Below are 16,843 nucleotides of genomic sequence, written 5' to 3' on the forward strand. Positions count from 1 at the left end.
AGCTCTAGGAACTGCTCTCCCTGAATCTTTACTTGGGTCCCCAGTAACTTCCCCTCTGAAGAATTCAGAGCTTTATTTTGTAAATGGGAGGTTTACAGAAGCAGAGCACTGCTGATAAAATGGACTGGCACTGAGGCTGTACGTGTTTTCTCTTCTGTACGTGTTTTCTCTTCAGGGCAGCGGAGTGGGAAAAAGCAAAGTAAGGCTGAGAGGATGTGGCTTGGAAATTCTGGTTCTTCTATGTACCAATTGCTTCATTTTGGTTAAATCCATTAGCTGCTGCTGTTGCTGCTGCTGCTGCTGCTGCTTCTGCTTCTTCATCTTCTTCTTTTTTTTTTTTTTTTTGTCTTTTGTCTTTTGTCTTTTAGGGCCGCACCCGTGGCATATAGAGGTTCCCAGGCTAGGGGTCTAATCGGAGCTGTTGCTATTGCCTATGCCAGATCCACAGCAGTGCCAAATCCGAGCCACGTCTGCAACCTACACCACAGCTCACGGCAACACTGGATCCTTAACCCACTGAGTAAGGCCAGGAATCAAACCTGCCACCTCATGGTTTCTAGTTGGATATGTTTCCGCTGCTCCATGATGGGAACTCCTCATTAGCTTCTTTAGGTTTCAGTTTCCTCATACTATACAACTTAGACCATTAGACATTACAGGATCCAGGATGAAGGATTTTCTTCCTTCACAGAGTTAAGAGTCAAATTAAATTGTGTATGTAAAAGCACTTTATAAACTTTAAAATATAAGCCCTTATCCAGTGGCCACTATAGTTAATATTCAATAAACATCTGCTTACTGAAAAAGTATGCATAAGGATACCTTTGTACCCTTATTTATATTAATATTGAACTTCTTTTCCAAAAACTCAGTCTAATAGAAGTCTTTAACTCTGCTTTAGACTCTGGCTATCAGATTCAACTGTTGGGCCGCCATGTTCATTGTACATGAGGCTGAGCACCTTGCTCTCCAATCACACTGTCATTTAGCACCTGCTTGCGAAGATGAGGCAATGGGCCTTGAGTGATTTATCTAAAATTTTTATGGGTGCAGCTTTGATAACTAAATATAAGCGTAGTGATAGCTGAGGGCCCAGATACTCCCTGAGTTCTCTTAGGAAACATCTGGAGTAATCCACAGGATTCTGTTTGGCAACAGCACCATAAAAGTGTTTTATCTCATGCCTCACTTCCCAGGAGCAAAAACAATGCTGACCTTCCAAATAAACATTAAATTGCAGAAATTTTGGAGAAGCAATTAGAATGCAAAAAATCATCTTTTTTTTTGTTTTTTTTAAATCTTTTTAGGTCTGCACCCGAGGCATATGGAGGTTCCCAAGCTAGGGATCGAATCAGAGCTGCACCTTCTAGCCTACACCACAGCTCACGGCAACACCAGATCCTTAACCCACTGGCTGAGGCCAGGGATCAAACCTGCGTCCTCATGGATACTAGTCAGATTCATTTCTGCTTGAGTCACAACAGGCACTCCCAAAAAATCATCTTTAAAAGAGGACTTGATTCATTTCCTAGTGAAAAATGTGTTTTTTTCCGTCTCTCTTCCTCCCTCCTTCCCTCCTCTTTCCTCCTCCCTTCCTTCCTTCTCTCCTTTTTCTTCTGAAAAGAGTCACAGAGAGAAGGCCAAGAACAAGAGGTAAGCCAGTGTTTAAAATATGCTTTCTAGAGGAACTAGAAAGTAACTGAAGTAAAGACAGCATTCCAAGCCTTGTATGGACTTGGGATTAAATAATTTTTAGCTTTGTGATTCCAAAGCAGAATTGCTTTTAAAAGAGTTATTTATGCTGGTCAGCTGAATAGGGAGAAATAGATCTTATCTTAAATTCTATCCTCAAAAGCCTTATTAGGGAGTATAATTCTTTTTACCAGATCCCAGCATTTTAATATAGATTCATGATGGCAGTTTTGAGCTCATAAAGTGTATATAAATAGAAATGGATTCCTACTATGTAAAAATAGTTTTTTTAAAAGTTGCATGAAATAAAGTCTATTTTATTTACAAGAATGTACACAAAGCTGGTTGCTTTATCAAGCCTAACTAATTTTTTAAAAGTGAAAAATTCCCTCTAAAATTAAACAGCCTGGCATGCCAGGTACTCAGGAAGAACTCTGAGCTATAGCCAAGGGTGTGAGATGCTTTCACCTGCCATAAATCATGCATGATGCAGGAAGCCCCATGAACCTGAATGGTTTGCTATTGAGGAGCCCTCTCTGCTATTCAGCACTTCATCCTACAGAGCACATTATTATTTCTTGTTTGTATTGATAACTCTTTGGCGCTGAAGGATCTGAAAAGTCTTCTAAGTCAAAAGAAAACTCTATTTTATTCATGATAACCTCATATGTTTTACTATATTGTAATTTCTTGAAATCAGATGTTCACAATATATAATTTCTTGAAATCTGTGTATATGTTAGCTCTCCTTATTAACTTGAATATTAAAATAACTAGAAGACTATATTTTCTGCCAATGCTGGATAGTTGAAAAAGTCAAAGCCCTGAAAAAATTCATGGCTATAAACTCGTCTTTTTACACCAGAATTAAGGGCCAATTCAACCATGATGAGAACTAAACTACTTTCTAAAAAGATATAGGCCATATACTTCAGATTATGGGCAGGAATATAACAGTGCACACTCTGATGAAAGGTTTTATATATTTATAGGTGATAATTTAAAATGACATTACAACCTTATTTTGCACATTCCACTGCTTATTAGTTCTGTGGTCCTGCAGCCCATGATTCTTTCTTCTATTTCTTCATTTATTCAACCAACATCACTTTTAATGTTCTAGGTACTGTTCTGGGTACCAGGAATATGCTGGTCCCAAGAAACTAGTCCAACAGGAAAGAGAAACAGAAAAGATAGACGGAAAGATAACCACAATACAAAGTGTTATGTGTGGTTTGGAAGAAATGGGTAGAGTGCTACAGAAGAGAGGAGGTGATGGTTTCGGTTGCCCTTTTCTAGGCAGAAACAAGAGGGAGGAAGGTATAAGCAAAGGCAAAGGAAGACGGACAAAAGGGCTTGTGAGTCCTGTGCTTTGGGGCACATGGTGCGCATGGGTGTCAGGAGGTGAGGCCGAGAGGCAGGGGCCTCAGAATGAGAGGGCTGACCCCAGGAATCTGGAAGGTATCTGATAGATGGTGGTAGTAACCCAAGGTTTTTAAGATGCCATGATCTGATTTGTTGTTGTTGTTGTTATTGGCCTTTTTTTCTTGGTCTTTTTTTAGGGCTACACCTGCAGCACATGGAAGTTCCCAGGCTAGGGGTCGAATCGGAGCTATAGCTGCCGGCCTACACCACAGCCACAGCAACGTGGGATCCAAGCCCACCCCCCGGCCTCCTGTCTGCAAGCTCATGGCAGCGCTGGATCCCTAACATGCTACTGAGCAAGGCCAGGGATGAAACCTACATCCTCATGGATACTGGTCAGATTCATTTCTGCTGAGCCATGAAGGGAACTCCTGATTTTTTTTTTAATAAGGAAAATCATTTTGGCAGAAGTTTGGAAGACAGGGTATGACATTGGGGGAAGTTAAGATTTCTCTTCCATTTGTATTTGGCTATTGGTACCTAGAAAATTTTGAACAGGTTTTACTACCAGCACTCAGACTTGGGTATGGTATATGTAACATGGGCAATAGTTTGAAAATATTAAACCAGTGTTTTTCCTCTGCTTGAATTGTGATGCTGTGGCTCCCCACCCATTAGCTCAGTAGGCTTTCCTCCTTCAGGCAAATGGTGGTTCCCAGTGAGGAACAGCAAACCACCGTCATCAGGCTTTGAGAGAGAATAACTCTCATGACCAGATTTGTGTGGTGAGAAAGGGGATTTCTAAATTCCAGAACTCTTAAGAACCAAGACTGGCTAAGTCAGATCATCAAGTCTGACTGCAAAGCTCTGGCGTGGAGAACACACCGGAGACCACATAAGGCGGCTCCCCATCAGACTAGGAAAAGAAAATTCAAAAACTTTCTACTATGGGTATTAGAGAAAGGGGGGGGGGGGAAGTAGGGAGAGCGGGGAGGAGAGAAAGAAGGAGGAGAGACAGAAAGGGAATGAGAGAGGAGGGGAGATTGAGATCACAAGTGAGTGTCTTAGTTCTGTGCTCCTTGGGGGTCAAACCCTGAGGGTGAGGGGAAGGCTTGTCTCTGAATCTCAGAGCCTAAATCAGGAAAATGACAGAACTTTCCTGGAACAAGTTGGCATTACCCAGGCAACATATTAGAAAGCGGAGAAGCTGTTGCCCTCTGTCCTGCTGTGTGGATAGCAGGGTGAAAACCAGGTGACGGGAACTGACCAGGAAGCTGGTGGCAGCTGGCCATGAGAGCCTGGCCATGAGCAGACCAGGGTCTGCTCAAAGTGCTTGTCACACCCACACCACTGTCCTGGAGGCCAGCTTGGCATCACGCTGAGTCCGGATCCCACAGGCAGAGGGTATACTCAGGGTCCCTTTCCCCAGAGTCACAGAACAGTTACAAGGACAGGTGAGCACCCCTAGCACCAAGATGTCAGCTGGGGAGAAGAAATGGCTTTGATTGGGAACAATTCACCTTATCGTCTTCCCAAGGACTTGTTTTAACCAGAAGGAAGTGAGAGACTTTGTTAAGTACCAGTCCCTGAATTCGGCCACCCATCACCAGGAAAAGGTGGAGCCAGAAAGACAAATTATAGAGAATATAGGAAATTATTTTCTTCCTTCCTTCCTTTCCTCCCTCTTCCATTCTGTTTTTCTTTCTTCTGGTGTTTCTAGAGTTATATATGACGTCATTTCATATATGTCCCCTTCTTTGTAAAGACGGATAAGAAAGTAGCCTCAATGATTTCCTTCTCTCATTCACAGGAATACTAAATGTTGTAGATGAAACATTTATAGGAAACTGATTTGTATAGTGTCCTATTTTTTTAAGTATGTGATGAATTGTCCTCTCTACCCACATTCCATTTCTTGTAGGCTTTTAAGCGGCGATGATGTTAGAGTCTCACCAGTCACTCTGTAGCTCACTTTTTCTTTTTTTTAAAAAAATTGAACACAAAATATGACCTATCTAGGGAATGTTGAGTTGTTTTTCAAGTACTTTTATTGGTATCAGAAAAATTGTCTTGGAGCAGCACCTTACTTCTTTTCCAGTTTATCAATCCTAACTCCTGGTTTCTACAACTTAAATGGTATTTTAAATATTTTTCCCTCCCTTCTTTCCAGACAACATATTAATAATTGCATCAGGTGGAATGGATTTTCCAAAAGACCACTACAACTGAAGGCAAGAAAGAAGTCAAAAGTTACAATAATCACAACATTGGAAGCCCTGTCTGTTGTGGAAACCCCACGACATTTTTATGAAGAGGCAACACTCTTGGCAAACTCTTCTTTGAATGGCAAAAGAGAACTATTCTGGCTAGATTCTATCCAGGTCAAGCCCTTTTTCATTATCTGTCAAACACTCCAAAATCAAGAGCCAGGCTGGGATGAGCTGAAACTCTGATTATGTTCATAATAAAAATTAAATCCCTCAATCCTTAACCAACAGAAGATTTATAATGTCTCTGTGCATCATTGAAATTCTAGGTGCACTGAGGTTTGATTAAGTTGGGAATGAAGATAAAGGGCAAAAGCTCAGCCTGCTATTGCAAAGGCAGGCTCAGTGTGATGCTGCCACATCAGGTTTTCTGTTTATCCCTAAGGCTGGTGCAGCAAGGACTTCAAAGTTTGATGGTGTCTGGATTTTTCCCCCCCCTCTTCATTCTTTCTGTTTTTTCTTTCTCCAAAGATGTTGAGCAGCAGGCTAATGGATCCCCAGCAGGGGGCAAAGACAGCAGAAAGCACGGGAATCAGATGTCAATGTATTCCTCCGAGATACCCTGCTAGGACAGAGCTAACTAACCAGGGCTTTAGTCTTCTCTTGGGGAACACGCTTTGATGGTTCCCTGCCCACTCTCGGCTTCCTATATGCTTCCTGATTAAAATGCTGTCACAGATAAATCATGACTTCTGCCTGTTAGGACCATTTCCTTTCTTTTAGTTTGTTCTTTCTTCTCTCTTTCCTTTCTTTCTCTTTTTTCTCTCTCTCTTCCTTCCCTCCTTCCCTCCTTCCTTCCTTCCTTCCTTCCTTCTTTCTTTCTTTCTTTCTTTCTTTCTTTCTTTCTTTCTGTCTGTCTTCTTTCTTTTTTTCAAGGAAAAGTTTGGCATCATAAGATTAAAAAGATGAGCAAGTTCTGGAGAATTATATACTCACATACAAACACATGTATGTAAGCATGTCACATTTCTCTACTATATAACCATCCAGGGATCTGGGACAGTTCCTTCCCTCCTTTTTAGGTTTGTCAGTCGCTTTGAGTCAATCACTAGATTACTTAGGAAACTTCTTATTGACTAGATTCCAGAGGGTTGAGGGGTTCTCATTGTTTTCCCTCAACATAGGCACAACGTGGAACCTGAAGTTGTCCCAGAGGTAAGAGTTTCAATTTTAAATGCAATGGGCTTCCAAAATGTACCAGTGTACTTTTAGTGGTTTCTCACATAGGCACATAAATAAATAGCCCTTCATGTACCAGAAAGTATTGAAAATCTACCCTTTGCTTGGAGGAGAGATCAAACTCAGCAAACTGGAGCAAAAGTGGAAAGTGCTTGATCTGTTTTGACCAAGCACAACCCCCTCAAACCCATGAAGTGAAACCAATTTACCCAGTGAAAGTCAGTGAAGTCAAAAAGCTGCGCTAAAACCATGTGTGTATCTACTGCCCCGTGGCCCCTCTGCCCTCACCTCCACATGCCCCGTCCTGACCTGGGCTGTACCCAGCAGCCTCGGCCACGCCACGCCTTTGGTTGGCTTCTCCCTTTGCTGGACCACATCTCTCCACACTGCTCTGCCTACGAGGAGGTGCCCGATCACAATGTATGAATCTGTTTGCTTCAGGCTCTGCATGAGGTTTCTTGCCACCCCAACCTGTCCCACATGGGTGCAGGGCCCTGGCCATTAAAAGGACATTTTTTTTTGGTCTCATAGCTACTGTTCTGTATCCTTTTGCCCGCTGCTCAGACTGACTTAGCAAAGCCACTTTGGATTCTTATGCTCCTATCCTCTCCCAGAGTTTGGGATTCTTGCTACCTGCATACTTTCCCATTTGCCTCTATCCTCTCAGACCCTGTATTGTTGCACTTGCCCATGAAAAACTCCAAACCGACTGTTTGGCAACAACCTGAGTTTCTGGAGACATTTTGCTTCATTGACCAATGTTGCATCAGGGACCTGCATTGCTTGGCAAATCATTTCCTCAAGATTTTCTCTTTGGACTGATGATGACTTCTGCCCACTGACTGATTCCATTTCCATTCTGGATCACCAACAGTTAAAGTGAGATTTTTCGGTTAAGTAACAAAAAACACCCAACCAGTGGAGATAGGACAAAATGGGGACTCTCAGGGAGCATACTTGAAGTCATTCTACAAGGTTTCAGTTTGAGGGCTTTTTGAAATGTTGATTTCAAAGTTATATAAATTTGCAACATATAACATATACATTATAAAGCATTCATAAATGAAATCTGTGAGATTTAAAAAAAATAAGTGATAAGAAATTTTTAAAAAAAAGAGCATGAATTTTCACTCTGTCCCCTGAGAAGATACAGCAGCAGGTATGAATACAAACTTTTATAAACGGCTCCTTCCACATTTCTCTATAGATGCCATGTTTTGCCTGTTGGTTTAGTAAGAAAAGATTGGGAAGAATATCTAGCAGAGGTGAAGTGAGGCAGTGGAAAAGCTGCTACACCAAAAACAAGGCTATAGATGAGAGAGACACAATGCAATTTGGTGGGAGCATCACTAATTTTTTTATAAGTCAGCCCTTGGAGGGGAGGTGGAGAAGGGAGGTAACTAGCTCTAAACTATTGAATCAACAGTTGAAAACTTAAGTTTAAAAGCATTGGTTTTGTTTGTTTGTTTTTGTCTTTTCTAAGGCCGCACCCGCAGCATATGGGGTCTAATCTGAGCTGTAGCTGCCAGCCTACGCCAGAGCCTCAGCAATGTGGGATCCGAGCCGCAACCTACACCACAGCTCACGGCAACGCCAGGTCCTTAACCCACTGAGCGAGGCCAGGGATCAAACCCACAACCTCATGGTTCCTAGTCAGATTCATTTCCACTGCTCCACGACAGGAACTCCATAATACTGAGTTCTTAATGGAGTTACATAGAAGCCGTGAGTGCCCCTTGTGTGGCTCAGACAGAAATGGATGTTATAGACGGAAGGTGCTTTTCAACACCCGATGGCCCAGACCATGGAGTCAGAGCAGAAGGCCATGTTTCACGGAACTCTCTGTCTCACAAGATATTAATAAAAGTGAAAGAAAAATTGTAAAAAAAACCAACAACACAAAAAACAAAAACTGACAGAGATTTCCATGGTTAAACATTTGACAAATTCAGAGTTAATCATGTTAAACACGCTTCTCTCCTGGACTTCTCTGAGCCGTCAGTATTTATTTCAATGTGCACAAGAGGTTCCCTAATTATTGGGCCTGAGAACTCTTTTTGAAAAGATACCTACCAGGCTATGGCTGGATACATATGTTCCATGGGGAACAGCTCAGGAAATGCTGAGATAAAATATTATTGTCCCTGGTTTATAGATGGAGTTGAGGCCCAGGGAGATTATGTTCTAGAAGGAGAATCAGGTCTCTGGCCTCTAAGTACCAACTCTTCTCAGGGGAACCATTAGAAATCCAAGGAGAGGGAGTTCTGTTGTGGCGCAGTGGAAACAAACCTGAACCTGACTAGGATCCATGAGGACGTGTGTTTGATCCCTGGCTCCGCTCAGTGGATCAAGGATCCAGCATTGCCATGAGCTGTGGTGTAGGTTGGAGACTAGGCCCGGATCCCGAGTTGCTGTGGTGTGGCGTAGGCCAGTAGCTACACCTCCGATTCGACCCCTAGCCTGGGAACCTCCATGTGCTGCAGGTGTGGCCCAAAAAGAAAAAAGAAAAGAAATCTGAGGCGAGAGAAACTAACTGTAACTGGCGTTCCTGGCAACATACAAAGCCTGGAAGGATGTCCTGAAACTAGAACTTCTGAAAATGAAGCACATACATTCTTCTTTCCTGGCTTGGTCCAGACACACAAACCCTTCTGAATCATGCTTACCTGATACAAAGGCATGCAGATGCTATCAATCCACTCCAGTTGCAACCGAGGCAGCTCATCCTTCCGGTTTCGATCAAAAATAGCCTAGAATGGGGGAGGAGAAGCTTGCTTTATTACACTGGAGTCTTTCAGCACTTTGTCAAACACTTTGCCATGATGATCCGATTTTTACCAACTGAACACTTCACAAATCACAATCAATCTTTACACGTACTTTCTTTGCCTTTATCTATGATGAGAAATAAAGTATTTTCACCTCTTTTTATGAGATTTGTAAGCGAATTTATTTGAACTTTATAGCACACAACTCCTTGGGGCCAAAATCTGTCTCTAGATACAGGTAACTGCCACTAAATCAAGTCATCAAGTCCTGGGAATTGGGAAGTCAAAAGAAGAGGAAGTGTTTTATTGCCACAAAAATAGGGCAGGCTTTTGTTTTTATAGCAAGAGAGGGTGGGATCAATTGGAAAAGATCCTTAAAAGCAATTTTATTTTAAATAGAAACTATGTATTAATTTTCAGGGTGGGGGCACTTTTGTGTTTTTTTAGTAAGGTCCTGTCATTAAATCTTTAATTTAGGTTCTGTCCTAAATTTTTAATCTATCATTGGATGGATGATGGGGGGAGGTACTGATTCCCTCCTCATTCCCAGCCTTTAAACTTTCTGATTTTATAATGTTTAGAAAATTTTGATATCTATTTTTGAGAAAAAGAAGTGACTTATTTCTATTGGGCAGACATGAAAAGAGAGATAATCCATTGGAATTGATGGATCCCTTGAAAAAAACTCTGCCAGCCCTACTCCAGTGAGAATGTCCCTCTCTTTGTCCTTAAGGAGTAAGGCCAGGCTCTAAGAAGCAAGCCTGCTCTGCCTTACTGTCTTAAAGCAGGTTTTGTCTTTCCTCTAAATAAAATGTGGCATCCACATCATTTTGCTGTTCATTCACATAGGTCATGAGGGCAAATTCAAGACATCCCCTGGATCCAGGTATGTTGAAAAATCCTGCATCTGCCAGACTTAGGAAGGAGGGTGGGAGTGGGTGGGGCCAAAATCACTAGCTGCAGCGGCTCACAAGATAGAAGTGCATTGCCCAGGAAAAGATCTCCAAGTTAGGGAGAAGATCACTATCTCCCGTAGGCTCTGCTCATCCTTGTCTTGCAATGTGAAATATAGGTATCAGGAAAGAGGACTAGACATTTAGAAAAGACCGTGAAATGCGCTGGAGGAAAGGCTGGTTCTTGTGAACTGCATGAAATCTTGGTCCAAAATGTTCCTTTAAAAATATTACTCTGTTTTATCCTCACTATAGCTCTCATGGCTATCTGAAATTTTCATATTAATTTAATTACTCTGTTTCTGGTGCATAATTTTTTTTTAATTCACTGGTTTTTATATATTCACAGTTAGCTGTGAAACATAACCATAGTCAATTTTAGAACATTTTTTTTATCACCCCAAGAAAATCACATACCAATCAGTAGTAGCTCTTCATTCTTCCCCAAATCCCCCCACCTGCTGTCTCTACAGACTTGCTTATTCTGCACATGTCATATAAATGGAATCATATCATATGTGGTCCCTTGTGATTGGCTTCTTTCCCTCAGAATAATGTTTTCAAGGTTTACCCCTGTATGCATGCGTTGGCACTTCACTCATTTTTACTGACAAAATGTCATTCCCCTGTATAGATATACCAGATTTTGGTTACCTTTTCGTCAGCAGATGGACATTCTGGTCGTTTCCACTTTTTGGGTGTTGTGAATAATGCCACTACAAACATTCATGTACAGGTTTTGTATGGATGTATGTTTTCATTTCTCTTGAGGGTATACCTAGAGGTAGGATTGCTGGCCATATGGTAACGCTAACGTTTAATGTTTTGAGGAATTGCTGAACTTTTTTCCAAAGCGGCTGCATCATTTTATAATCTCACCAGCAATGTACAAAGTTTCAATTTCTCTACATCCTTGCCAACTCTTGCTATCATCTTTTAGATTATAATCATCTTAGTGGGTGTGAAGTCATATCTCACTGTGGTTTTGATTTGTATTTCCGATGACTAGTGATTTTGAACTTTTTTTTCTCCCGTGTGCTTCTTGGCCAATTATATATATTCCTTGAAGAAATCTCTATTTAGATCCTTTACCCATGTAATAAATTAGGTTATTTGTCTTTCTATTGTTGAGTAGCAATAGTTTTTACATATTTTAGATATTAGGCCCATATCAGATCTACACTTTCCAAATAATTTCTCCCATTCTGTGGGTTGTCTTTTCACTACCTTTTTTTTTTTTTTTTTTTTTTGGTCTTTTTAGGGCCGCACCTGTGGCATATGGAGGTTCCCAGGTTAGGGGTCTAATGGGAGCTGTAGCTGCTGGCCTACACCAGAGCCACAGCAATGCCAGATCCGAGCTGTGTCTGTGACCTATACCACAGGTCACGGCAATGCCAGATCCTTAACCCTATGAGCAAGGCCAGGGATTGAACCTGCAACCTCATGGTTCCTAGTTGGATTCATTTCCTCTGTGCCACAATGGGAACTCCTCTTTACAGTATTTTGCATCTTATAATTGATTACTAGTGATTATTTACTTAATGGTATATTTCCCACCAGTTGATTAGCTTCTTGAAGGCAGGGAATACGGTACCTTGCTCATGGCTGGATATGCTACGTCCAGCTTCATGCTAGCTACTTGAAGGGATTCAAGTATGTTCTTTGAACTAATTCATTGTTTCCAGCATTAATCTGGCTTTAGCCCAGATTAGCCTTCATCTTCATGAAGTTACTCTTATGACCTTTAGGACTATGACACCTGAAAGGGCTCTTGGACAATTTCATTCCTAAATATCAAGGAATAATGGACATAAAGTGTGTCAGATCTGGGTGTGTGCATTTCCAGACATTTCTGGAGAAGCGCTAAAGTGGGATACCCCTGCCACAGCAACCAGGTCCCTCCTGAGGTGATGGTCATCAGCCGTGTTAAGTGGGCTTTTGTGGGGAGAAAGCAGTACAATGGCTATGATTCCATAATTTCACTTATGTCTTCAGAAAATCCCTTACCTGCGCCTACAGAAGTTCCTTAGTGCTGCACCACTGCACCTGCCAGCTCACCAATGCTGGCAAGTGACTCATATTTTCCATTTAATTAAATGGCCTGTGGTGCTGCTGCCTTGTAAGCCGTTCAGAGGATGCCTCTGAAACAGTTTTTCAAAAAAGTGGAAAGTTTTCATTTGAAAATAGATATACAAATAGCTGACAGAAATTTGGGTTGTACTACGTTTTACACATTAACCGTGTATTCCAATCTAGTATCTTCAGTTTTATAACCAAATTTGGTGACACCACTAAAAAAAGAACAAAGGGATGTTTTGCAAACAGTATAAATAGATGTCGCTTTGGAAGCTAAAATAATTGATGAGTGTTTTAACCTATATAGTCTTCTGATCTTTTACAGATAAACAACAAATAAAGAATAATCAAAATTAGTAAGACTGGAGTTCTGACTTTAAATGGGTGAACCTATTTAGATCAGGAGCTAGTTCTGCCACTTTTCCTTGTTTTTCAATGTCAGCAAAGAAAGGTGCTTTAAAACTTGAAGATCTTATAAATACCTGCAAATATTCAAAACTGAGTTGATCTGCATCCTCAAAAACAGACCCTTTTTAAAAACAAAAAACAAAAAAACCCAGACATTCTTGACACCTGACACATTCCTTGACCTTCATTGAATCTTTTGGGTTGTGGCAGACTTTAAAATACTCTGCACCATTCTTAGAGTCATTGGAGGGGTATGTTTTTAGCTATCCATTTAGTAAGAATAAGGAGAGCGTCCCCTCCTTGAGGGTGGTGACCAAGGCATTTATATCATTGTCTCCCAGTGAGTAAAAACTGCATCATCCTTAGCCTATGGTAAAGTAAGCCTCAAATAATAACTGAATGGATGAGTCCAATAGAAATAGTGTTTCAATCAGCAGAACCTAGTCCTCCAGGTGCAACTGTTCACTTTGCAAGAAAAGAAACAGAGACTTGAAATGATTTGTTTTGGGGATTTTGGAAAGTTCAAAATTGGAAAATAAAATCCAGAATATCCATTATTTACTGCACCTGCCTGTTCTAGCTCCTCAAGGCTGGACAGCTTGCCTTTAATTCTTTTCTGTATTTCTGTTCCAAAGCGACCATCTACTATAAAGAAAACACCAGCCCCGAGTTTTGAGTTATTCAGATGCCACTCTGCAGTCCCCTCTTGTGCCTGCTTGCACCAGCCACTGTCAGAGTACAGGAAATGCTTGTTTAAATAGATCAGCTTTCTTAATCAGAAACCTGGGAATAAGAGTGTTTGGCATCTAGGTTCAATTAAAGTTTTCAACTCTCAGAAGTACTTTCTTAAATCCATTTTCAGTCTTTCCCATTTTCGAAGTGTGAAGTTATTTTTGAAAATGTCACTCAAAAGAGTAAATATATCATAAGAAAAGGAGGAACTGGAGTTCCCACTGTGGCGCAGTGGAAACAAATCCGACTAGGAACCATGAGGATGCGGGTTCAATCCCTGGCCTCGCTCAGTGGGTTGGGGATCCAGCATTGCCGAGAGCTGTGGTGTAGGTCACAGACACAGCTCAAATCCCAAGTTGCGGTGGCTGTGGTATAGGCCAGCAGCTACAGCTCCAATTTGACCCCTACCCTGGGAACCTCCCTATGCCTTAGGTGCAGCCCTTAAAAAAAAAAAAAAAAAGAAAAGAGAAAAGGATGAACTTACTGAAGGAGTGAGTTTGAGTTCTGCTCTCTCCCGATCTCCTTGCTCAAAGAACTCACTGGTTACAAGTTCAGCCACCTGAAACATAGAAATATTTTAATCAATGGGTATGTGTAATTTATCATGAGACTCAGACGATATTTCAGGCTTATGTGTAGGGCAGTTGTCTTCAAGGCAGACAATCATTTAAAAAGCTTATGAGGAAGTACATTAACCTTTTGTGTTTGAAGGTATTTCAGGATTTAATCGATGGAACTGATTTTCTTTTAATCAGAAAAAGTTGTGCAATGTATTTTTGTTTATTTTTATTGAAGTGGAGTTGTAGTGCTTACATATCCGGGATGAGGCATGAGGTTGCCACCTTCAAAGTAGGAAATGTCCTTATCCAGATAAATGAAACAAATAATGGCTTAATAATGACTGATGTTATTACAATATATTATTATATTTGTAATAATAACTCAGCCAACTTTTGGTTGTTTTTATGTAGATTCTTTGCTTTGTTGCATGCTTTTTATGTTAGCTTTGTTTCATCTTGCTGTCACAAAAACTCCTTAGCCACGGCACCCTACCGGTATTTGTGTGCACTCTGGAAGGGAAAACCCCAGGGCCCACACTTTGCTTCCCAAAGTAGCAATCAGTCAAAGGACAGGACTAATGCTAGAGTCACTGATCATTCCATTTCCAGCATGCTATGATACAGTTGGTACAAGCACAATGGAATAGCTGTTCTACCCCAAACCACAGAGTTTTTTCCAAAGTAAGGACAAATTTTTTTTTTCTACTTTTCGTCCATTAGTGTGGTTAATCAGAAGCTACTGATCACAGTGAAGCTTACAGATTTTTTTTTTCTTCCCAAGCCCTGTGGTTCTAAGGATAGCTTTATGGGATGCAAACTGATATAACAGGTTAGTGCCGAACAGTATTTTCAACCACACTCTGGTGTGCAGCTAGGAAATCTGAGATGAACTAGCTGGATTTACAAAATGTTGGAAGAGCAGAAAACAAAGCCTAGACAGCAAGAAGATCTGGATTCCCCAGACTAATTTTTTCTCTATTCCTGGCTCTTATAAAGATGAAGTTCTTAGGTCTGGCAAAGTTTAATTTTGGTTTAATTTTGGCTTAATTTCTATTCCATTTTGGTTTAATTTTGGTTTAATTTCTATTCCAGGCACTTATAAAGATGAGGTTCTTAGGTCTGGCAATGTTTAATTTTGGTTTAATTTTGGCCAAGTGCAGAGAATCAAGAAAATTTACCTAAGTACATCTCTCAAGAGATTTTTGTCAATGATAAATCATAACCACTGATAAAACTTAAAAAGTGTCTTACACACACATACACAGACACACACATCTGAGAGTAGCAAGTATACAGTCATTTAATAAGAAATAGTTCAGATTTTAAAAATTTAAAAAATTCAACAGCATAAAATTAGTTGGAACTGCCTCACTCCTCTGTCTCCAGTTTCTGCCACTGCCTTTCATAGTAGCACTCCAGGCCTCTCTCGTTGGTCTCTGGCCTTCCTTAAAAGAATAAATGGTCCCCTCAGGACCTGGCCTCATTATTCCCTTCCCAGAACTCTCCCTCCGCCTCCTCTGAGGTAGGTCTTTTGCGCTAAAAAGTGCACGTGTGCACATCAGGTCACCCCAAGGAGAGAGTCCTGCAGAGGTTGGTAGCCCCTGGAAAGCAAAGAAATTAAAACAAAATCCTGTCCTTGAGCTTTCTACAGTGGTCTTGGGTATTTCCCCTGTGTTTCTTTCACAGCTCAACTTGTATCGCTCTTTCATTTGTACTTAAAAACCCAATCAGGACAATTAAGTGGTCCTGACTGAATTTTTTATTAAAGAAGGAAATTGAGATGCTAATCAGGCCTTGGGGGATCACAGGGGGAACCCACATGCTTAGCCATGTGCATAAGGAAGGCAAAGGGAAATAGACACCAGTGAAAAAACATTTTTAAAAGGAAGTAAAAAAAAATCAACATCCAGGAAATTGGAAATATATTTATATTTTTAAAAGAAGTTTCTATTGTTCTTGTCCAACTGTTTCTCAAAACCCTATTAGAACTGAGTATGTTTTTGAAAATACCTAACCTATTCAATCTGGATACAAACACAAATGAGATCTACAGTTTAGAGTTGTGACAAGATTTCTGATGGAAACATTTGGAAAAAGATAGTTTTGTGCTTTATTTCTCTGATGCCATGAGTTTCTGTATCAATCAGCAGAAGCTCAAATCCTAAAAATAAAATATTTATTTAAAATAAAAGTTATAATCAGTGACCAAGAAGACCCCCTACAAGTAGCCATTGGGCCTCTTTGATCTAGAATCTCCATGCAGAAATTTTTTTTGCTCTCAAGCACTTTGTCCTGTCACTTTCTGGCTCCCAAGTGTGCTGCTGCTCCTTTAGTTGTGACATGCATTTCACTGGGGTCCTGAAGGCCCTGGCACAACATCCCTCATCCACCCCTTTTTAGTCCTCTCTCTTTTGCCCCAGTCTCCCTAACTTGCCCCTACTCTCCACCACCTTCCGCTCCCATCGCAGGGGCCACTCCCAGTACTACATTTGTCCCCAACACCTGGAAGAGCACCTACATCTTCTCTGCAGTTTATTCCCCAACTTTACTGTAAGGGAGGCCTCCCCACCCTGGGGAAGGGAAGGGTTTGCAGATAAGGAGAGAGAAGCCACGCAACCACACAGATCCTTCACCACAACCTGCTTTATGAAATGTCAAGCATGTCACACTGAAGTGAAAACTAAGGCTGTCATGGAAGAGAGCTCTTTATTGGAACAGAGTCTAGAGGAAAACTGCATCACCTGCATTGAACTGTGAGGTGAGCCAGATATGAACTTGTATTTGTGTTAAACAACTGAAAGTTGAGAAAATATTTGTTATTGCAGCAAAGCCTGGCTTAGCCT

General features: G+C 41.0%; 2 protein-coding genes across 9 annotated transcripts in view; one reads left to right on the top strand and one right to left on the bottom strand.

The window, feature by feature from the left end:
* LOC146396009 (uncharacterized) overlaps positions 1–16,843 on the top strand; it is a 138,431-nt gene that overhangs the window by 90,817 nt on the left and 30,771 nt on the right. Inside the window, exon 3 of one of the 2 annotated variants that reach the window (XM_084999967.1) lies at positions 5,228–8,415. The exons of the other annotated variant lie outside the window; for it this stretch is intronic. Within the exon in view, the coding sequence (XP_084856093.1) occupies positions 5,228–5,286 (59 nt within the window). The 3' untranslated portion in view covers positions 5,287–8,415. Of the gene's footprint in view, positions 1–5,227; positions 8,416–16,843 lie in introns of those variants that run through there. 2 annotated transcript variants of the gene reach the window in all.
* Positions 1–16,843, bottom strand: part of PDE11A (phosphodiesterase 11A) — a 427,800-nt gene that overhangs the window by 25,208 nt on the left and 385,749 nt on the right. For all 7 annotated transcript variants that reach the window (XR_014829804.1, XM_084999950.1, XM_084999948.1 and 4 more), the window contains 2 exons: positions 13,925–13,999; positions 9,170–9,253 (listed from right to left, as the gene is read on the bottom strand). Coding sequence is in view for 6 of the 7 variants with exons in the window: in XM_084999950.1 (XP_084856076.1) it covers positions 9,170–9,253; positions 13,925–13,999 (159 nt within the window). In the remaining variant the exon portion in view is untranslated. The remainder of the gene's footprint in view (positions 1–9,169; positions 9,254–13,924; positions 14,000–16,843) is intronic.

This window comes from Sus scrofa, chromosome 15 (assembly GCF_054392235.1).
Source record: "Sus scrofa isolate SSC_HxYL_T2T_F1_AM1 chromosome 15, Sscrofa_HxYL_maternal_Yorkshire_Landrace_v2.0, whole genome shotgun sequence".
NCBI lineage: Eukaryota > Metazoa > Chordata > Mammalia > Artiodactyla > Suidae > Sus > Sus scrofa.